Source organism: Aquarana catesbeiana, linkage group LG11, assembly GCF_042186555.1.
Source record: "Aquarana catesbeiana isolate 2022-GZ linkage group LG11, ASM4218655v1, whole genome shotgun sequence".
Classification (NCBI taxonomy): Eukaryota; Metazoa; Chordata; class Amphibia; order Anura; family Ranidae; genus Aquarana; species Aquarana catesbeiana.
Genome location: NC_133334.1, coordinates 281,999,815 through 282,024,118, shown reverse-complemented (window position 1 = coordinate 282,024,118; position 24,304 = coordinate 281,999,815). Strand labels below are relative to the sequence as shown.

Below are 24,304 nucleotides of genomic sequence, written 5' to 3'. Positions count from 1 at the left end.
TCCACAGCCTCCGGGGACATGTGACATCCCACAGCCTCCGGGGACATTTGACATCCCACAGCCTCCGGGGACGTGTGACATCCCACAGCCTCCGGGGACATGTGACATCCCACAGCCTCCGGGGACATGTGACATCCCACAGCCTCCGGGGACATGTGACATCCCACAGCCTCCGGGGACATGTGACATCCCACAGCCTCCGGGGATGTGTGACATCTGAAAGCCTCCGGGGACATGTGACATCCCACAGCCTCCGGGGACGTGTGACATCTGACAGCCTCCGGGGACATGTGACATCCCACAGCCTCCGGGGACATGTGACATCCCACAGCCTCCGGGGACGTGTGACATCCCACAGCCTCCGGGGACATGTGACATCCCACAGCCTCCTAGGACATGTAACATCCTGCAACCTCCTATTTGACTTCCCACACCCTCCTGGGACATGTGACATCCCGCAACCTCCTGGGACATTTAATGTTCTACAGCCTCCTGGGACATGTGACATCCCACAGCCTCCTGGAAAATGTGACGTCCGGCAGCCTCCTGGGGCATGCAACATCCCTCAGCCTCCTGGAACATTTAATGTCCTACATCCTCCTGGAACATGCAACATCCCACAGCCTCCTAGGACATGCAACATCCCACAGCCTCCTAGGACATGCAACATCCCACAGCCTCCTGGAACATTTAATGTCCTACAGCCTCCTGGAACATGTTACGTCCCACAGCCTCCTAGGACATGCAACATCCCACAGCCTCCTAGGACATGCAACATCCCACAGCCTCCTGGAACATTTAATGTCCTACAGCCTCCTGGGACATGTGACATCCCACAGCCTCCTGGAACATGTTACGTCCCACAGCTTCCTAGGACATGTGGTGTGTCCCAGGAGGTTGCGGGTGGGGGGCTGAAATTCTGAAAATGCCGCCATAGGCAAACTAAGCAGAGTTCAGAGGCGGTACCTGACAGAAAAAGGTGGCCGTTCCCAGGAAAAATAAGCAGCATAAGTGGAAGTTTCTGTATTTTAAGGGAAGTTCTGCTTCACCTTTACGCCACCTACAAACAGCTGGTGAAAATGAAATCTGATTGGTTGTTTGGGGTCACTATGCTTTGCAATTTTTGCCGAATACCCAGCCATGTGTCATAAGAATTCATGTCATTTTCTGAGTCTCTGACCTGGAACAAGTACAGAGATGAAGAATCTGACTTTTACTTGCCGCATGCTTGCTCTGAGTCAGTGACAGCCAGGCCGCTAGCATTCTCAGCATCAGTTCTATCACGGCAGGTGTACTTTATAATTGAGATGTTTTGTTTTTCAGCATTGCAGCAGGTTTTCCTGCATACCCCCCCCCCCCCCCACTGTGGTTTATCGGGAATTAGTTATCATGTAATCATATCCGGGATGGGAAATGCTGGAGACTCTCGTTTTATGTGATCGTTCGATGTTAATTGGGTCTGTCTCCTCCACAGAGCAACACGCTGAGTGCATACCAGAGCTGTCTGCGGAGATTCCTCGACTCAAGCATGGAAAGTACGTTTAGTCGAAAAGCTGAACTCCAGGCAAACCGCTAAATACACAAATGAAAAGATATACAGTACCTTGAAAAAGTATTCATACCCCTTGAAATTCCCCATATTTTGTCATGTTACAACCAAAAATGTAAATGTATTTTATTGGGATTTTATGTGATAGACCAACACAAAGTGTCACATAATTGTGAAGTGGAAGGAAAATGATAAATGATACAAATAAATATGTGAAAAGTGTGTGTGTGTGGGGGGGGGGGGGGGCATTTGATTTGGGCCCCTTTACTCTGATACCCCTAACTAAAATCTAGTGGAACCAATTGCCTTCAGAAGTCACCTAATTAGTAAATAGAGTCCACCTGTGTGTAATGTAATCTCAGTATAAATATAGCTGTTCTGTGAAGCCCTCAGAGGTTTGTTAGAGAACCTTAGTGAACAAACAGCATCATGAAGGCCAAGGAACACACCAGACAGGTCAGGGATAAAGTTGTGGAGAAGTATAAAGCAGGGTTAGGTTATAAAAAAATCTCCCAAGCTTTGAACATCTCACGGAGCTCTGTTCAATCCATCATCGGAAAATGGAAAGAGTATGGCACAACTGCAAACCTACCAAGACATGGCCGTCCACCTAAACTGACCGGCCGGGCAAGGAGAACATTCATCAGAGAAGAGCCAAGAGGTCCATGGTAACTCTGGAGGAGCTGCAGAGATCCACAGCTCAGGTGGGAGAATCTGTCCACAGGACAACTATTAGTCGTGTTCTCCACAAATCTGCCCTTTATGGAAGAGTGACAAGAAGAAAGACATTGGTGAAAGAAAGTCATAAGAAGTCCTGTTTGTAGTTTGTGAGAAGCCATGTGGAGGACACAGCAAACATGTGGAAGAAGGTGATCTGGTCAGAGGAGACCAAAATTCAACTTTATGGCCTAAAAGTAAAACGCTATGTGTGGGGAAAACTAACACTGCACATCACCCTGAACACACCATCCCCACCGTGAAACATGGTGGTGGCAGCATCATGTGGTGGGGATGGTTTTCTTCAGCAGGGACAGGGAAGCTGGTCAGAGTTGATGGGAAGATGGATGGAGCCAAATACAGGACAATCTTAGAAGAAAACCTGTTAGAGTCTACAAAAGACTTGAGACTGGGGCGGAGGTTCACCTTCCAGCAGGACAACGACCCGAAACATCCAGCCAGAGCTACAATGGAATGGTTTAGATCAAAGCATATTCATGTGTTAGAATGGCCCAGTCACAGTCCAGACCTAAATCACATTGAGAATCTGTGGCAAGACTTGAAAATTGCTGTTCACAGACGCTCTCCATCCAATCTGACAGAGCTTGAGATATTTTACAAAGAAGAATGGGCAGAAATGTCCTCTCTAGATGTGCAAAGCTGGTAGAGACATCCCCAAAAAGACTTGTAGAGAAAGGGGGTTCTACAAAGTATTGACTCCGGGGGGCGCCATACAAATGTCCCTCCCCCACACTTTTCACATATTTATTTTAATCATGTATCATTTTCCTTCCACTTCACAATTATGTGACACTTTGTGTTGGTCTATCACATAAAAACCCAATAAAATACATTGACATTTTTGATTGTACATAACAATATATCAGGGGTCTCTACAATTTCTGAACAAAGAGCCAGTTTACTGTCCTTGAGACTTTAGAGGGGCTGTGGCTATTGGGATTAGAAAACGCTGTGGTGTCAGTGAGATCAAATAGTGCCCTATTGTTGGTATCAATGGAAGAAATGGTGCCCCATTGTTGTTATACAAGGAAGGAATAGTGCCCCATCATTGGTATTAGTGGGAGGAATAGTGCCCCATCCTTTGTGTCAGTGGGAGGAATAGTGCCCCATCATTGGTTTCAGTTGGAGGAATAGTGCCCCATCATTGGTATCAGTGGGAGGAATAGTGCCCCATCGTTGGTGTCGGTGGGAGGAATGGTGCCCCATCATTGGTATCAGTGGGAGGAATAGTGTCCCATCATTGGTGTCGGTGGGAGGAATAGTGCCCCATCATTGGTGTCGGTGGGAGGAATAGTGCCCCATCATTGGTGTCGGTGGGAGGAATAGTGTCCCATCATTGATGTCGGTGGGAGGAAAAGTGTCCCATCATTGGTATCAGTGGGAGGAATAGTGTCCCATCATTGGTATCAGTGGGAGGAATAGTGTCCCATCATTGGTATCAGTGGGATGAATAGTGCCCCATCATTGGTGTTGGTGGGAGGAATAGTGCCCCATCGTTGGGGTCAGTGGGAGGAATAGTGCCCCATCATTGGTGTCGGTGGGAGGAATGGTGCCCCATCATTGGTGTCGGTGGGAGGAATAGTGCCCCATCATTGGTATCAGTGGGAGGAATAGTGCCCCATCATTGGTGTTGGTGGGAGGAATAGTGCCCCATCGTTGGGGTCAGTGGGAGGAATAGTGCCCCATCATTGGTGTCGGTGGGAGGAATGGTGCCCCATCATTGGTGTCGGTGGGAGGAATGGTGCCCCATCATTGGTGTCAGTGGATGGCATGGTGCCCCAAGGCCCAAACAAAGGCAAGCTAAGGGCCACATCCACTGATCTATGTCACTCCGCTCTCTCCTCCTATCAGAATGTTCCTTGTTAGCACATGAGCACTGCAGCACAATTCTTTGGCTCCTTGTGCAGCTTTTCTGACTTGCAGGCTGAGTTCTGCTGTATAGGAGCTGCAGAGGCTGATATTGATCTGATTCAGGTATTGTTAATGCTTGCATTTAAATGTATTAATTAATGCATTTTAACCAGTTCTTGTCCGGACCATCCTGCCTTCTTCTGGCTCCGGCGTGCCCCTCGGGCCCCTTACAGTTGTAACGACTGTACCCCCCTGATGGCGGCTCTGTGTCCGGTAAACAGCCGGGATAGTTGAATACAAATGAGATAAAGGAGCATCTGTTCCCCCGATGTTCTCTGTGACTAATCAACCTGGAGGGGACGAGTATTTAGTCCAGTTGCAGAGCTCTCATTCCTCACCTAATGCAGCCAAGGATGCTGCTAATCAGGACCGGGACAAGAGGTGGGGGCAGGAGGGGCGGCTGCCCTGGGCGCACTGGTTCCCAGCCTGTGAAAAGCCCTGAACAGGCCAGGAAAAACAATCACTGCTCCCTTGATTACAGAAGGAGCAAAAAACAAAATGTACCCAGCGTCCTACACTAGGAGGGTGCCACATATACACACAGGATAGAGAGATAGAGGAGGGGGGTCACTCGAGTTTATTATGTTTCCAGTGAGTTCACTTCAGCCAGGAATACTCCCAAAAGCTCTTCAACGTCTCTTTACTCCGGAACCTGATCCGGGAATTACAAAACCTGGACACAAAGTTACAGGCTTCATCCATCCCAAAGCTCTTGGAAGCCTCTGTAATCCAGAACCCAATCCGACTGCCCTGTTACAAGGCTGACCAGAGTAGTGACAGCGTCTGTGAGTCTGAAAAGCGAGTGACTGCTTAGCATAGGATCCCCTGAGCTTGCACATCATGAATGGGGGAGGGGGGGGGTGCAGTTTGGCATCTTTGCCCTGAGCACTGGATGACCTTATCCCAGCACTGCTGCTAATCAAGCATTATCTGAGCGTGATTAGCTGCATTGGAGGACAGAGAGACATTGAGGGTCTAATAAATGTAACTGATAAGTCATTTCAAGCATTCACTACACAACCCCCTCTGTCATGGGGTGGACATCCCCTCTGATGACTTTCTTTGTTTTATCTCAGCCCCCGGCATACAAGACACCATTTCTCTGGATTCCGGGGAGGAGACTCTAACCATCTGCAGTGAAGAGAAGATTGCGTTCCTCAGACAGTGAGTATTTTATGGACAGGAGGGGGTGGGAAATTTTAAGGATCCGAGTAAAAAAGACCAGAGTGACATATTTCCCCCCCTGGGGGAGGAATGGGTTGTCAGGCCTTGTACATGAGATGAACTATGAGGTGTCGAGTTTTCCTGAAAGAACAAATAGAAAGTTTGTTTCTGTTCTGATCGGGGTGAGCAGCGGCTCCGACACTCCCCAGAAATAGAAGAGCTCCTTGTCTGTGGGACAGGTAGACCGGCTGTGTTCACACCTGAGCCCCAGCATGGACCTGACAGTTTGGATTTTTATTTTTTTTTGTTTTGTGTGCTTTTGCATGTTTTCTTCAGATATGGTCTGGCTTGAGTTTTTTGTTTTAGCCAATAGAAAGCTACTTACTATGAGAAGGAGATGGTTTTCTGGGCTTAAAAACAATGCTCTTTTTCAGCAGGGCCAGATCTAGCCTGCCTGATGTGGGGGTGCAATAAAAAATGTAAGGGGGGCAGAGGATGGGAGAGCAGCAGAGCAGTGTACAGGGTGTCAGCAGAGCAGTGTACAGGGTGTCAGCAGAGCAGTGTACAGGGTGTCAGCAGGGCAGTGTACAGGGTGTCAGCAGGGCAGTGTACAGGGTGTCTACAGGGTGTCAGCAGGGCAGTGTACAGGAGGTCAGCAGGGCAGTGTACAGGGTGTCAGCAGGGCAGTGTACAGGGTGTCAGCAGGGCAGTGTACAGGGTGTCTACAGGGTGTCAGCAGGGCAGTGTACAGGAGGTCAGCAGGGCAGTGTACAGGGTGTCAGCAGGGCAGTGTACAGGGTGTCAGCAGGGCAGTGTACAGGGTGTCTACAGGGTGTCAGCAGGGCAGTGTACAGGAGGTCAGCAGGGCAGTGTACAGGGTGTCAGCAGGGCAGTGTACAGGGTGTCAGCAGGGCAGTGTACAGAGTGTCAGCAGAGCAGTGTACAGGGTGTCAGCAGGGCAGTGTACAGGGTGTCAGCAGGGCAGTGTACAGGGTGTCAGCAGAGCAGTGTACAAGGTGTCAGCAGGGCAGTGTACAGGGTGTCAGCAGAGCAGTGTACAGGGTGTCAGCAAGGCAGTGCACAGGGTGTCAGCAGGGCAGTGCACAGGGTGTCAGCAGGGCAGTGCACAGGGTGTCAGCAGGGCAGTGCACAGGGTGTCAGCAGGGCAGTGTACAGGGTGTCAGCAGGGCAGTGTACAGGGTGTCAGCAGGGCAGTGTACAGGGTGTCAGCAGGGCAGTGTACAGGGTGTCAGCAGAGCAGTGTACAGGGTGTCAGCAAGGCAGTGTACAGGGTGTCAGCAAGGCAGTGTACAGGGTGTCAGCAGGGCAGTGTACAGGTGTCAGCAGGGCAGTGTACAGGTGTCAGCAGAGTAGTGTACAGGGTGTCAGTAGGGCAGTGTGCAGGGGCTCAGCAGGGCAGTGTGCGGGGTGTCAGCAGGACAGTGTTCAGGGTGTCAGCAGGGCAGTGAACAGGGTGTCAGTAGGGCAGTGTGCAGGGTGTCAGTAGGGCAGTGTGCAGGGCGTCAGCAGGGCAGTGTACAGGGTGTCAGTAAGGCAGTGTACAGGGTGCCAGTAGGGCAGTGTTCAGGGGGCAGCAGGGCAGTGCACAGGGTTTCTGTAGGGCAGTGTACATGGTTTCATTAGGGCAGTATACAGGGGTCAGATTTAGGAGGTCGGAGGACAGGGGCCAGCAGGGCAGTGTACAGAGGGCAGCAGGGCAGTGTACAGGGTGTCAGTAGGGCAGTGTACAGGGGGCAGCAGGGCAGTGTACAGCGGGGCGTAGGGCAGTGTACATGGTGTCAGATGGGCAGTGTAGAGGGTGTCAGACAGGCAGCATACAGGGGGTCAACAGGGCAATGTGCACAGTAGTCAGCAGAACAGTGTACAGGGTGTCAGTAGGCTAGTGTACAGGGTTTTAGCAGGGCAGTGTACAATGTGTCAATAGGGCAGTGTACAGGGTGTCAGCAGGGCAGTGGACAGGGTGACAGCAGGGCAGTGTACAGGGTGACAGCAGGGCAGTGGACAGTGTGTAAGCAGGACAATGGACAGGGCTTCAGAGGGGCAATATATAGGGGGTCAAAAAGGAAGTGTACAGAGGGGCAGCAGGGCAGTGTTCGGGGGATCAGCAGGGGAAAGCATGGGATTTAGGCAGGGCAGTGGGGGGTGCAATTGAAATGGGGGGAGGCACCCACCTAGATCTGGCCATGTCTTTCAGGCGTTTTTCAGACGCTTCTATTGGAATTTATGGAGCCAAACACGCCCCATTCTGCTCCAGAAAGAGGTTACATACCTTTTTGAACATTGGACATCGATTTACAGGCACCTGAGCACTCCTATGTGACCAGGCAAAATTTTGGAGCACAGGATTTTGGTTGTTGAGCATTTTGGAGCTTTGAGCTTCAAGGTATAAAATGCTAAGGTGTGAATCATGGCTGATTGTAGGATCCCATAACTGATGGGAAAGAAGCTTGCAGGAGCGAGTAATAAAGTATTTCTCTACTTTACGCCTCCCTTAGACTAAATAAGCATTGAACTCTTACTATACGAGTGGAGGGGAGGAGGACCACAGGAGATATTTTTAAAGTTTGACCCGAGTTCAGCTTTAAATATTCATGGCGATAAAGGAAATAAGCCAAACACCTCTGAACTCCATAAGATCAAACATTTATGAAAAGAGATGGCTGTATCTCCCATTGGACACATTCTCTGCACCTGATGCACTTCACACTCAACATATTATAAATTCATATATGCATTATTTCATATTTATCTAATGAGTCAAGACTTTGACATCTGGTTACCTTGTGCCTCCACAACTGCTTGTACCCAGACCCAGTGCAGTCTCCAAAACACTACACCGTCATAGGGATCAGCATATGGTTATTACTCGCAAGTCCCCAGGACAGCTGCCATCTTCCAGCTTCCTCCGGACAAGGTCCATTAATTAAGGCAGCACCTCTGAAGACCAGATCCTTTGTGGTGAGGTCCTGCAATAAGTTTCTTGGAAGATCCACCCAGGCCCCAACCCTGACACCGCTGAGGCCTGGAGCACAGTTACACAGTCCATGTGCTGCCTTAGGGTAGCAGCCCCTCAGCCTCTGGAACCCTCCTGGGGAGAAGGAACCCAGATCTCCAGTGCATCAGACTATTTATCAGCTCTCTAGCCCCCTACTGGATACTCTTCTCCAAGGAATGGCTGTAGCATTAAAAATTCAGGCTGGACATTCGAATCTCCTGCCCTAAACTCTGGAAGCTTCTTCCAGAGACGGGAAACAATCAAATTCCCAGCCTGTGAAATACTGAATAGACCAGGACAAACAATCCTACTAGCGTCCTACACTAGGAGGGTGCCACATATACACACAGGATAGATAGATAGATAGATAGATAGATAGATAGATAGATAGATAGATAGATAGATAGATAGATAGATAGATAGATAGATAGATAGATAGATAGATAGATAGATACTGTGCTTCGAAAAAGTATTCATACCCCTTGAAATTTTCAACATTTTGTCACGTTACAACCAAAAACATAAATGTATTCAATTGGGATTTTATGTGATAGACCAACACAAAGTGTCACATAATTGTGAAGTGGAAGGAAAATGATAAATAATACAAATAAATATGTGAAAAGTGTGTGTGGGGGGGGGCATTTGTATTCAGCCCCCTTTACTCTGATACCCCTAACTAAAATCTAGAGGAACCAATTGCCTTCAGAAGTCACCTAATTAGTAAATAGAGTCCACCTGTGTGTCATTTAATCTCAGTATAAATACAGCTGTTCTGTGAAGCCCTCAGAGGTTTGTTAGAGAACCTTAGTGAACAAACAGCATCATGAAGGCCAAAGAACACACCAGACAGGTCAGGGATAAAGTTGTGGAGAAGTATTAAGCAGGGTTAGGTTATAAAAAGATCTCCCAAGCTTTGAACATCTCATGGAGCTCTGTTCAATCCATCATCGGAAAATGGAAAGAGTATGGCACAACTGCAAACCTACCAAGACATGGCCATCCACCTAAACTGACCGGCCGGGCAAGGAGAACATTCATCAGAGAAGAGCCAAGAGGTCCATGGTAACTCTGGAGGAGCTGCAGAGATCCACAGCTCAGGTGGGAGAATCTGTCCACAGGACAACTATTAGTCGTGTTCTCCACAAATCTGCCCTTTATGGAAGAGTGACAAGAAGAAAGACATTGGTGAAAGAAAGTCATAAGAAGTCCTGTTTGTAGTTTGTGAGAAGCCATGTGGAGGACACAGCAAACATGTGGAAGAAGGTGATCTGGTCAGATGAGACCAAAATTCAACTTTATGGCCTAAAAGCAAAACGCTATGTGTGGGCGAAAACTAACACTGTACATCACCCTGAACACACCATCCCCACTGTGAAACATGGTGGTGGCAGCATCATGTGGTGGGGATGCTTTTCTTCAGCAGGGACAGGGAAGCTGGTCAGAGTTGATGGGAAGATGGATGGAGACAAATACAGGACAATCTTAGAAGAAAACCTGTTAGAGTCTACAAAAGACTTGAGACCGGGGCGGAGGTTCACATTCCAGCAGGACAACGACCAAAAACATCCAGCCAGAGCTACAATGGAATGGTTTAGATCAAAGCATATTCATGTGTTAGAATGGTCCAGTCACAGTCCAGACCTAAATCACATTGAGAATCTGTGGCAAGACTTGAAAATTGCTGTTCACAGACGCTCTCCATCCAATCTGACAGAGCTTGAGATATTTTACAAAGAAGAATGGGCAGAAATGTCCCTCTCTAGATGTGCAAAGCTGGTAGAGACATCCCCAAAAAGACTTGTAGAGAAAGGGGGTTCTACAAAGTATTGACTCCGGGGGGCGCCATACAAATGCCCCTCCCCCACACTTTTCACATATTTATTTGTATCATTTATCATTTTCCTTCCACTTCACAATTATGTGACACTTTGTGTTGGTCTATCACATAAAATCCCAATAAAATACATTTACGTTTTTGGTTGTAACAAAATGTGGGGAATGTCAAGGGGTATGAATACTTTTTCAAGGCACTGTAGATAGATGATAGATTTTCAAGGGGGGGGGGACAATCGAGTATAGTATGTTTGAGTATGAGTGTACTCCAGCCAGGAATACTGTTTAGGGCTTGTTGGGCCGCTTTTATGTAAGAAAGAAAGTAAAAAGTTCCAGAAAATGAAAGGTTACCCTCTCAGGGGTTTCCCCCATCACTTCAAACAAAAAAATGAAAGGCTTTAGTCTCCTGGCCTGCTCTGGCAGCACCAGGTTTAATGTTTGGGCCTTTGGGCTGGTTCCTCAAACCAACTCCCAGCACCACTGTACACCAATGGGACCTCTGCAACTTTCTCTTGTCTCCCTGCTACACTTGCCCACCCCCTGACCTGAGAAGTGAACCTCCTGTTACCCGGGTGGAGCCCTGAATTACTGTCTGGCTTCTGACTATACAGGGTGTGCATACCTGCTGGTTTCTGGTAAAACCTGGACACAAGGTCACGAGCTCCTTCCCTCCCAAAGCTCTTCGAAGTCTCTGGACTCCAGAACCCAAACCGGGAATTACAAAACCTGGACACAAGATCACGGGCTCCTTCCCTCCCAAAGCTCTTCAAAGTCTCTGGACTCCAGAACTCGATCCAATAATTACAAAACCTGGACACAAGGTCACGGGCTTCTTCCCTCCCAAAGCTCTTCGAAGTCTCTGGACTCCAGAACCCAAACCGGGAATTACAAAACCTGGACACAAGGTCACGGTCTTCTTCCCTTCAAAGCTCTTCGAAGTCTCTGGACTCCAGAACCCGATCCAGGAATTACAAAACCTGGACACAAGGTCACGGTCTTCTTCCCTTCAAAGCTCTTCGAAGTCTCTGGACTCCAGAACCCGATCCAGGAATTACAAAACCTGGACACAAGGTCACGGTCTTCTTCCCTCCCAATGCTCTTTGCAGCCTCTGTAATCCAGAACCTGATCCAGGAATTACAAAACCTGGACACAAGGTCACGGTCTTCTTCCCTTCAAAGCTCTTCGAAGTCTCTGGACTCCAGAACCCGATCCAGGAATTACAAAACCTGGACACAAGGTCACGGTCTTCTTCCCTTCAAAGCTCTTCGAAGTCTCTGGACTCCAGAACCCGATCCAGGAATTACAAAACCTGGACACAAGGTCACGGTCTTCTTCCCTCCCAATGCTCTTTGCAGCCTCTGTAATCCAGAACCTGATCCGGGAATTACAAAATCTGGACACGAGGTCACGGTCTTCTTCCCTCCCAAAACTCTTCGAAAGTCTCTGGACTCCAGAATCCAACCCGGGAATTACAAAACCTGGACACAAGGTCACGGTCTTCTTCCCTCCCAAAGCTCTTCAAACCTGAACCCAATCCAGGAATTACAAAACTTGAAGAAAGCCAACAACCCAATTTTCTGTGGTCATAGCAGCTATCCGGGAGCCCCTCAATCTGCACCTTTGAGAAACTTGCATGCGTTGACTTCTCCTTCCCCAGTGGCAGGGCCCATACACTTCTCTATTATTATAGGATTTCTTTATTATAGCACAGGAAAAGCCGAGGACAGTCAGTGCGATGTCATTGTACTGCCAAGAGAGATGTTTCTGGCAGATTCATTTAATATTTTATTTATAACAATAAAACATTTAATTTTTATATAGCACAGCCAGGGGGTGAGTGACTGCGATAATGAGGCAGACTGACAATCAAACTGTCTGCAAGACATCATTTAGTCTGCCTGCTTGAAATTTCACTTGAGCTACAAAAACACACTTTTCCTGTAAATAAGCCAAATAACACGATACGTCACATTCTGTCTTCTACAGGAACAAATACAAGGCGCAGAAACCATGGCAACCCGTCCCAATTTAGTTTTCTTTGGATTACTAGAAGACGAACATGTTGCAATTTAGGTGTTCTGGGTAAGGTTAAAGGGTATGTCCATCCATTTTGGTAAAAATTGAGATCGTTTAGAACCCCTGTCAGGTTTTTACTGCTGTCTTAGGCTCAGTTTCTTCTCACTTCCTGTCTAGGTGACAGCAGTTTTGTGAAACAGGAAGTCAGAAAAAATTCACTAACCAAGTAGAGTAGGGTACGAGTAGAGAAAGAGAGAGAGGGGGTGAGAGAGAGAGGGAGAGAGGGAGGGGTGTGAGAAAGAGTGGGAGGGAGAGAGGGAGGGGGGTGAGGTGGGAGAGAGGGGGAGAGAGAGAAGGGGGTGAGAGGGAAAGAGGGGGTGAGAGTCAGATTTGTTTTCTCCATCTGTGTCCCATTGCAGAGATTAACCTTCACTTCCTGTCCCGTAGCCAAACAGGAAGTGAGAAGAAATCCCTGCAAATTAAGGGAATCTCTTGGGGACCCCCCCCCCCCAGGTCAGCCATTGGAAGATTTCCCCTCTATTACTTTTCTGGGGAAACCCAAAATGTGGGATCTTCTTTTACCTTCACTTTCAATGATAATGGTAAACAGGAGAATTAGAGAGGGGGAATCTCCCCAATGGGGCCTTTGGTTATACTTTAAGGTAATGGTCTCCGAACTGCGACCCGGGGGCCAGATGTGGCCCTTTGCTTGCTTTTATCTGGCCCTTGGGGCACTGTTTCAGCCACTGATACCAATAATGGGGCACAATGTATCCCAATGACACCAATGATGAGGCACAATTCCTCTCAATGACACCAATGATAGAGCACAATTTATCCCAATGACACCAAGAATGGGGCACGATTCCTCCCAATGGGACCAACGATGGGGCACTATTCTTCCCAATGACACCAAGGATGGGGCACAGTTCTTCTCACTGACACCAATGATGGGGCACAATGTACCCCAATGACACCACCGATGGGGCACAATTCCTCCTAATGACACCAACAACGGGGAACAATTTATCCCAATGAAACCAATGATGGGGCACAATTCTTCTCAATGACACCAACGATGGGGCACAATTTATCAGAATGACACCACCGATGGGGCACAATTCCTCCTAGTGACACCAACAATAGGGCACAATTTATCCCAATCACACCAAAGATGGGGCACAATTTATCAGAATGACACCACCGATGGGGCACAATTCCTCCTAGTGACACCAACAATAGGTCACAATTTATCCCAATCACACCAAAGATGGGGCACGAGTTATCAGAATCACACCAACGATGGGGCACTATTAAACCCAATCACACCAACGATGGGGCACAATTTATCAGAATGACACCAATGATGGGGCACAATTCCTCCTAATTACACCAACAATGGGGCATAACTTATCCCAATGACACCAATGATGGGGCACAATTACTCCCGCTGAAACAAATGATGAAGCATTATTTTTCTCCCACTGATATTGGGACCTTTTCTACTTCCAATAGCCCCAGTCCGACCCCCCTAAAGTCTGAAGGACAGTGAACTGGCCCTTTGTTTAGAATGTTTGGAGACCCCTGCTTTAAGGCAAGATCATCCGAAACGCGTTGGGCTGTACTTCACCCTGTCTAATAAAGGATAACTGCTTTCTGATATTTACCAACGTGTTGGCTTTCCATTGAAGTTATTACAGGGTGCTCTTTACCATAGCATGGTTCATGACAGCAGTACACAGCTGCCTAAAGTTTGTGAGCGCCGCCTTACTATGCTGCAGTGCCTTTCTACGCTTTTCTATGCGTTGCACGTCATCCCCTCTCATTGAGCACACTTTCCTGGATAAGACCAGTTTACTTCCATGGATGTTAGAGTTTAAATGTATTACATTGTAAAAGGAACGTGCAACATTGTTGCAGACAGAGCGCCGCACGACTTGCGAGATAAAAGGCGGCGGCCTTTGGAGAGCCGGATGAAACGCGCCGAGCCTAAAGACTGTTGGGCTTCCAGATGAAACGGAATGTTTTGGAGCCGGATCTTGTTCCTGTAAATGAGATGAGAAAGCGCACAGGTGTACGGAGATTTGACAAGACGCCAGCACGACACCTTCCTCTAAACCTGCAGCTGTGCCCGCCGCGTGTCGCGGTGCCAGATAATTACGGAGTCTCCGGGAAAAGCATCGCCGGTTCAAACGCGGTTTTATTTTCAGCTCCTGTGATTTCTGACTTGCTATTGTTTCACAAAATCACCTTATGTGTCTTTTTCTGTGCATCGAATGAAACTTGGCTCAGTAGACCGTCCCTTTTATTATTAGGGGGTTATTTTAGGTAATGCCGCATTGTTTTCAGAGGGCACAAAAGTCTAACATTCAGTAAGGGGTGAAGTTTTTAAAAAATGTACTTTTTATTCATCCTATGAAATTCCATGTACATCCGCTCTGTGTGAATGCTGGCACAAATGAATGTTCTTAGGCTATTTTCTCTACAGATCGATTCATATAATACAATCGTTCTGTGTGAATGGGGGCAAAAACGAATGTAATTTTTTTTTTTTCCAGGCCAGATGTTCTTCATTCATATAGAATAGAATAAATCTGAAAAATACTGCATTATGGCCTCTAGGTGGAGGTGGTGATCATCAATAATGAATACAAATTTTGATGCAGTTATATTGACTCCTTTACGTCATTAAGACGAAACTTTGAGGGTCATCTGCTTGAAATCTATGATATAGGCCATAATGCAGCTAGCTGCCATAGCCCCGGTATCCTCTTCTTTAGTGGGCGGTCCGCTGGTCTCAGCGGCGAATTCGAGCTCCGGACGTCTCCGTCGATCACCGGAGCCGCCGGTAATGGCGAAGACGATCGGGTCCTGTCACGTCCACAGCCTGGAGCCAAGTGAGGGGAAGATGGCCTCCCACTCGGCTCCATAGCATTGGAGGGCGGAAGCAACGTCAAACGTCACTTCTGCCCACTCTTCTTAAAGGGGAAATTGTTTTTTTTTTTTAAATGACATTTCAATTTTATTTTTTTATTGCATTTTAGTGTAACTATGAGATCTGAGGTCTGAGGACCCCAGATCTCACATTTAAGAGGTCCTGTCATGCTTTTTTTCTATTACATGGGATGTTTACATTCCTTGTAATAGGAATAAAAGTGACCCAAATGTTTTTTTTTTTAAAAGGACAGTGTAAAAATAAAAAATAAAAAATATATAATGAAAAAAAAAATTAAAGCGCCCCATATCGCCGAGCTCGTGCTCAGAAGCGAATGTATACAAGTCGCGCCCGCATATGAAAACTGTGTTCAAACCACACATGTGAGGTATCGCCGCGATTGTTAGAGTGAGAGCAATAATTCTAGTACTAGACCACCTCTATAACTCTAAACATGTAAGCTGTAGACATTTTTAAACGTCGCCTATGGAGATTTTTAAAAGTAAAAGTTTGTCGCCATTCCACGAGCGGGCACAAATTTGAAGCGTGACATGTTGGGTATCAATTTACTCAGCATAACATTATCTTTCAAACTATAAAAGAAAAATTGGGCTAACTTTATTGTTGTCTTATTTTTTAAGTAAAAAAAATGCGCTTGTAAGACCGCTGCGCAAATACGGTGTGACATAATTTATTGCAACGACCGCCATTTTATTCTCTAGGGTGTTAGAAAAAATATATATAATGTTTGGGGGTTCTAAGTAATTTTCTAGCAAAAAAAAAACAAAACAGATTTTAACTTAAACACCAAGTGTGAAAAATAGGCCCGGTCCTTAAAAGGTTAAACCGCTTCTCTTTCAGGTTCAATAAATGGCCACATGTCTTTTTAAACTCCTCCCACTAAAAAGTTTTTTCCCTTTGCTGGGGTAACCAGTCAGGTATTTGTATATCGCTATTATATCTCCTCTCCAGAGAGAGAGAGCACGGTTTGCATACCTACATAGAAATACCGCCTACGGAACGTAATTACCGTCCGATCGTCTTTAGGACCCAGCGCGGAATCCATATTTCTTAGCCGAGGATTAAATGTGATGATGACACATTGCTAATCCCAGTACAATATGAAAGCAGACAGCAGTGAGTCCCGACTCCTCTGCTTGTGCAACGCGCCTTTATCTTCCAGAACAATTACAGCGAGCGGATCTGAGAGTGCCGGAGGTTACTATGGCGACATCTGAGCTTTCTTCCCGTGACAGGCTAGGTGAAGAAAAGGTCCTTCCCGATCTCTCACTGTGTAGCTACAGGTTGTCTACTTCAAACTTCGCTTTAAAAATAAATCAAATAGGATGCAAAAACATTTCAGTGGTTTGCTGCGTTTTATCGCTTTCAATGCCCCAAAAAATGTGTTGAAAGTGGACCTGTCACATTTGAAATCTCATGAAATATTCAGCAGCAGAGAGACTGAGCAAGATTTTTTTTTTTTTTTCCTTCTAACCTCTCATACTATTCAACAAAGCTGTGCTAGAAATATTCAGCAGGCTCTTTAGGCTTGATTGTCAGCGGAGAGTCATGCCAACTGTGTCTGTGGAAATGGGCCACCCAGAAATTAAGTGAATAACATACATCAGAACATTTCAAAACCTCCATCAATCTCTTTTCTTTCTAAATTGCTAAGCAGAAAAACCTGCCCCCTGCCAGCATGCTGCAGAGTGGGGCACTTGTCCATCTGTAGGGAAGCAGTGGTCTCTCAGCAGCATTCTCACTTGCCTGCTACTAAGTCAGAGCCAGAACTCTCTAATCAGCAAGGAGCATGAGCTTTGCTGAGTGCAGAGCTATAGGTCTGATTCAGCAGGTGACATGATGGACCTCTGCAGTGAGACCAGTACTTCTCCATACTTCATTTATAATTCTTTGGACCAGAGAAGGACCCGTGTTTTGTCTACTACAGATAAGGACTCTGGTTTGTTGGACCAGAGAAGGACCCATGTTTTGTCTACTACAGAGGAAGACTCTGGTTTGTTGGACCAGAGAAGGACCCATGTTTTGTCTACTACAGAGTAAGGCTCGGGTTTGTTGGACCAGAGAAAGGCCTGTGTTTTGTCTACTACAGAGAAGGACTGGTTTGTTTCGACCAGAGAAGGACCGATGTTTCGTCTACTACAGATAAGGACTCTGGTTTGTTGGACCAGAGAAGGGCCCATGTTTTGTCTACTACAGAGAAGGACTCTGGTTCCTTTGACCAGAGAAGGATCCATATTTTGTCTTTTACAGAGAAGGGCTCTGGTTCTTTGAACCAGAGAAAGACCCATGTTTTGTTTACTACAGAGAAGGGCTCTGTTTCTGTGGAGCAGAGAAGGACCCATGTTTTGTCTACTACAGAGAAGGACTCTGGTTCTTTGGACCAGAGAATGGCTCGTGTTTTGTCTACTACAGAGAAGTGCTCTGGTTCTTTGGATCAGAAAAGGACCTGTGTTTTGCCTACTACAGAGAAGGGCTCTGGTTCCTTTGACCAGAGAAGGACCCACATTTTTGTCTTCTACAGAGAAGGGCTCTGGTTTGTTAAACCAGAGAAAGACCCATGTTTTGTCAACTACAGAGAAGGGCTCTGTTTCTGTGGAGCAGAGAAGGACCTGTGTTTTGTCTACTGCAAAGAAGAACTCTAGTTCTTTGGACCAGAGAATGGCCCGTGTTTTGTCTACTACAGAGAAGGGCTCTGGTTCTTTGGACCAGAGAAGGACTTGTGTTTGGTCTTTGCATAGCCATACAATAGGTTTTCTTTAACTTAGCCCTCCCAAGCATCATATGAGTCCTCCTTTAACTTACCCATCACACCATCTAGCTACCAGGAGCAGAGGAAAGTTAGGTGTAATCTGGAATTGGACCTTGCACAGGGATTCAAACTGCTTGTACGATCGCACTTATTGACCCATTGATGCCACATGGAGTAAATTAATACTAGGTACTTCCTTCGGCTCCCAGTGCTGAACAAAGAGGTGGGGGAGCAAAGGAAGGGTAAATATATACTGGGTAGGGGTGGGGATTAAAGAAAATCTGTTGGGTTGCCCTGAATGAGCGAAACACGGATTTGCTTGAAGTTTAATAGTAGCTTTGAAAGGTTCCCATTTGGTAAAGGTGTACATAATCTCTCATTCATTAAGGTTGGAGAAGCACTGGCTGCTAACACTGTACATCTATCGTGCCCCCGCTGAATCAGCACATTTCATGAAACAATGGTGAATAAATCTATTCTTGGGCGCTAAAGGAACCTTGAAGTTTTTGTGTGTTTCAGCATGTTGCCCTGATTCATTACTTGGAGAAATGTACTTACTGTTTTAGTACTTTCAACTCCACAATTTTTAAGCTCTATTTATTATTTCAGCACCAGAAAAAGACCTGGTTTATTATTGCTTTTGTCACCATGAGCCTTGCATCTTCTCAATGATCCAGTATCAGCACCATGGACAGGGTATTTAGTGTATGTCCCATATCGGCACCATAGGCAGAGTATAAAGTGTATCGGCACCATAGGCGGAGTATAAAGTGTATGTCCCATATCGGCACCATAGGCGGAGTATAAAGTGTATGTCCCATATCGGCACCATAGGCGGAGTATAAAGTGTATGTCCCATATCAGCACCATAGGCGGAGTATAAAGTGTATGTCCCATATCAGCACCATAAGCGGAGTATAAAGTGTATGTCCCATATCGGCACCATAGGCAGAGTATAGAGTGTATGTCCCATATCAGCACCATAGGCGGAGTATAAAGTGTATGTCCCATATCGGCACTATGGACAGAATATCTAGTGCAGGGGTAGAAAACCATGAAGAGGTTGGAGATCTACCTGAACAACATGGCAGAGATCAAAGATCACCAGGGTGCAGTGTGCTTTTTTTTAAAGGAGATCACATAGCAAGGTCCCATAAAAAGGAAGGTTTGCAGAGTTCAGGTATCAGTAGTAGGTAACTCAGAGTTTAGGGTCCAGTAAGTAGCACAGAGTTCAGAGGTTACTAGCATGTAATACAGAGTCTAGGTCAGTAGGTCAGTAGTAAGCAATGCAGAGTGCAGGGGTCAGGAAAAAGTAATGCAGAGTTTAGAGGTCAGTGGTGTGTAATGCAGAGTGTAGGGGGTCAGAAGTAAGTAATGCAGAAAGCAGAGGTCTGTAGTATTTAAAGCACAGTGCAGGGGTCAAGAATAAGTAAAGCAGAGTACAGAGGTCATCAGTATGTAATGTACAAAGCAGTGTCCAGGAGTAAGTAATGCAGAATGCAGGAGTCAGTAACGTGCAGGTATCCAGGCACTTGGCAGGCTGGGAAATCAGATTCCTTGTTGATGTTTGACCCAGATCAGGAGCTGGTGGCATGGCAGTGTTGCAATCAATCCTTCACATGTATTGTAGCTGTTTGCTGACCCCCAATCTAGTGTATGGGCACATCAGCACCATGAGCAGTGCATCTAGTTTATGTTTCATATCAGCACCATGGACAGTGTATAAAGTGTATGGGCCATACCAGCACCACAGGCGGTGTATAGAGCGTATGCCCCATATCAGCACCACGGATGGTCCCCTTTTTTTGTTCCATATCAGCACCATGGACAGTAAATCTTGTTTATGTCCCATAGCAGCACCATGGGCAGATTATCTAGTAGTGTATGCACCATCTGAGCACCGTGGACAGTACAACAAATTTATATCTTGTATCAGTACCATGGGCAGTGCATCTATTTTATATCTTGTATCAGTACCATGGGCAGTGCATCTATTTTATATCTTGTATCAGTACCATGGGCAGTGCATCTATTTTATGTCTTGTATCAGTACCATGGGCAGTGCATCTATTTTATATCTTGTATCAGTGCCATGGGCAGTGCATCTATTTTATATCTTGTATCAGTACCATGGGCAGTGCATCTATTTTATATCTTGTATCAGTACCATGGGCAGTGCATCTATTTTATATCTTGTATCAGTACCATGGGCAGTGCATCTATTTTATATCTTGTATCAGTACCATGGGCAGTGCATCTATTTTATGTCTTGTATCAGTACCATGGGCAGTGCATCGATTTTATGTCTTGTATCAGTACCATGGGCAGTGCATTGATTTTATATCTCGTATCAGTCCCATGGGCAGTGCATTTAATTTATATCTTGTATCAGTACCATGGGCAGTGCATCTATTTTATATCTTGTATCAGTACCATGGGCAGTGCATCTATTTTATATCTTGTATGAGTACCATGGGCAGTGCATCTATTTTATATCTTGTATCAGTACCATGGGCAGTGGATCTATTTTATATCTTGTATCAGTGCCATGGGCAGTGCATCTATTTTATATCTTGTATCAGTACCATGGGCAGTGGATCTATTTTATATCTTGTATCAGTCCCATGGGCAGTGCATCTATTTTATATCTTGTATCAGTACCATGGGCAGTGGATCTATTTTATATCTTGTATCAGTGCCATGGGCAGTGCATCTATTTTATATCTTGTATCAGTACCATGGGCAGTGCATCTATTTTATATCTTGTATCAGTGCCATGGGCAGTGCATCGATTTTATATCTTGTATCAGTACCATGGGCAGTGGATCTATTTTATATCTTGTATCAGTGCCATGGGCAGTGCATCTATTTTATATCTTGTATCAGTACCATGGGCAGTGCATCTATTTTATATCTTGTATCAGTACCATGGGCAGTGGATCTATTTTATATCTTGTATCAGTGCCATGGGCAGTGCATCGATTTTATATCTCATGCCAGCACCATGTAGAACACAGGTTACTTTTTTGCCAGATGGTTCTCAAAACTCTATTAAAAAAATATGTTTCTTCCACCAATAAATAACTGTTTAGAAAAAGTTTTATAATTTGTAACGGCTTTCAATATAAAGAGTGAGTAATGGATTTTTTTTTCTGTCCACCCAATATGAAAGGTTTCAGTTGTTGGATCGATGATGTAGAGTTGATCGTTTCTTACGTTCAGGTCTGGACATTTGCTGTGCCCAATATAAGGGGCTCCCACACTCCCTTTTTAAATATTTATTAATTTTAATTTTAAAAAAAATGTAACCAAAGAAGGTGAAACGCACAAAGGTGGAAATGATCCCTTTCTATCGGTTTCCCTGTGTTCTTGGAATTGAAATATAAAGCTTCCCTCTATACCTCTGTCCTCTCACTCCTTCTCAATACTCCATAAGCAAATCTACACCGTTTCTAACTCAGCACACAGTGCAATGCTCTTGGGAGTATTAGCTGTGTGGAGGCGTTTTGTTCTTCGCTTTATTATACATTCTGAATACGGTCTATGTCAAATTTATGTAATAAATCTATTTGGCCTAAATATGTTGAACGTTTCATGTCCATGTTTGGTTTATTTAGAATGTTGTATGGTGCAAAGGCATTATTATATTTTCATCATTCAGTTTTATGTGCAGCTTCTGTTATATTATTTAGCTAATATGTTGTATGTCTTCTTCCATTAAGCTCTCATGCAATTATGTTGTGACCTCTCAGATCAGGTTTCCTGCTGTATGTGCCCTGCAGTTAGGACTCCTATATATATGCTTTCTAAATTCAGTGTAATCCAAGACATATAGGCAGCTTCCTGTCTGAATGATTTTGTCTCAGTTAAACTGTAGCAATAGGGGAACAAATTATTCCAGTTAAAGGAGGGAGAATATCACTTTACCATAGTGGATCCAATATGAGAGAGAAGATTACAGAAAGTGAATGCTTTTTTACAACATTTTTTATTGTTACAAATGACAGGATTTCAGTGTGGTGAACGATTGTAGAGAGACAGACTCTGTTCATTGCATTAAAAGCTTTTTTTGTAAGTCTAACTGGTAAGTACACAAACACAATGGGGTGGATTTACTAAAGGCAAAAAAAAAAAAAACTGTGCAAAAAGGCGAATTTGCTGCAGAGCTTAGTAAATGAGGGGAAGTTCTGCTGATTTCCATCATCCAATCACATGAATGCATTTTTTTTTTATTATCATGTGATTGGGTACGACTTAACTGTCTGTGGTTTTTAAAGTATCAAAATTTAATTTAATTAAAAAAAAATATTAATGCCCCCCCCCCCCCCCCCCCACAAATGCATGCACACACACCAGTAAAAACTAGGGTTCACTAAACCAGTGGTTCTCAACCCCGTCCTCAAGTACCCCCAACAGGACATGTTTTGGGAATTTCTCTTAGATAAATTTGTTGTCCAAAATACCAAACCATTGACTCTGATTTAAAGCACCTGTGCAAGATGAAGGAAGACCTGCAAAACATGGCCTGTTGGGGGTGCTTGAGGACGGGGTTGAGAACCCACTGCCCTAAAGCACTAATAAAAGAGTAAAACTTTGGTTTGCGAGTGTTTTGCAAGACAAGCTAATTTTTTTAAATACATTGTGACTTGATATACAAGTAGCGTTATGTCACAACTGTGTATAAAAGAGAAGAGAGGCTCCTCTAAGTGTAGCAATATGGTTACATTTAATGAAGGTACAACATGTAGCAAAATATTGCTACACTTAGAGGCGCCTCTCTTCTCTTTTATACTCTGGAGCTCCTGCTGGATTTTGCTTCTAATCCCCTTGTGGAGGATTCCATTTGTGGATGGACATTTTATGGTTATACAACCAGTCACATCGCTATAATCTTTTTATATGGACTATAAACTGAATGAATACATGGTTTGTGGAACGAATCATTTGAGTTTCCATTATTTCTTATGGGGAAATTTGCTTTGATATACAAGTGCTTTGGATTACAAGCATGTTTCCGGAACGAATTAGGCTCGCAATCCAAGGTTTTTCTGTACGTAAATGATCAATAGTGCTGATGTGACTAATGAACCAGCTACCCTGTCCATGGTGCTGAAAAGCAATACTAATAGAACAACACTATCATTGGTGCTGAAAAGTAGTAATACATTATATATACTGTATATATAGAATTGTATTGTAACTGTACTGTTTGCCCTAACCTTGTAAAGCGCTGCAAAACTGTTGCTGCTATATAAATCCTGTATAATAATAATATAAATATATATATAATCCATGGTGCTGAAAAGTAAATGAATATATACTGTCCATGGTGCTGAAAGCAATACTACTAAAACGACACTATCCATGGTGCTGAAAAGTAGTAATAAATGATATATTACTTAGTTACATAGTTGGTAACGTTCAATAAAGACACCAGTTGAACTTTATTTAGTGACCACATGACATCCTAAGCTCCCTGTTTTCTCCCTATGCTAGAATCACCATTGTATATCGCTAGTATATCTCCTCTTAAGCATTTCTTCTCCAAGTTTAATGCTTGTAGTCGTTCCTTGTAACTAAGGTCCTCAGTCTCCTTATTAGCTTTGTTGCCCTTTGGACTTCCTCCAGTTCCAGCACATCCTTCCTGAGGACTGGCGACCAGAACTGGACGGTATATTCAAGATGCGGCCGGACCAGAGTCTTGTAAAGTGGTAGAATGATAGTCGTATGTATCTCTGGAGTAAATACCTTTTTTAATGCATGCTAATAGCTAATAGTCTGCTGGGTTTGCTTGCTGCAGCTTGGCATTGCATGCCATTGCTGAGCCTATCATCTACTAGGACCCCCAGATCCCTTTCCATCCTTGATTCCCCCAGAGGTTCTTCCCCTAGCATGTAGCTTGCATTCATATTTTTATATACTTTCAATGGTGCTGAAAAGTAGTTATAAATTATATATATACAGCTGTGGCCAAAAGTTTTGAGAATGACACCAATATACATTTTCACAAAGTCTGCTGCTTCAGTGTTTTTAGATCTTTTTGTCAGATGTTACTATGGGATAGTGAAAGTGGTTGTACATCCTGTACACCCTGTACAACCACTTTTACCTACAGGTAAGCCTATATTAAGGCTTACCTGTAGGTGCTGGAAATATCTCCAAACCCTCCACGGTGTAGGAGGTATTTACAATAAAGCCGTGCGCCGATGTCTACGGTGCATGCGCACTTTAGAAAGGGCAGATCGTGCCATTTCTAAAGGGGTCATGCCATGACTGATGGCTCCCGCACGCATGCGCAGGAGTGACATCACGCAACTCTGGCCAGTCACAGAGCCGGAGTTCGCAGCCCCGGAAGGAAGAGGGGTGAA

General features: G+C 45.1%; 1 protein-coding gene across 1 annotated transcript in view; it reads left to right on the top strand.

Moving 5' to 3' along the window:
• LOC141112851 (serine/threonine-protein kinase Nek11-like) overlaps nt 1-24,304 on the top strand; it is a 274,187-nt gene that overhangs the window by 227,580 nt on the left and 22,303 nt on the right. Inside the window, exons 14-15 of the mRNA XM_073605945.1 lie at nt 1,475-1,535; nt 5,275-5,362. Of these exons, the coding sequence (XP_073462046.1) occupies nt 1,475-1,535; nt 5,275-5,362 (149 nt within the window). The remainder of the gene's footprint in view (nt 1-1,474; nt 1,536-5,274; nt 5,363-24,304) is intronic.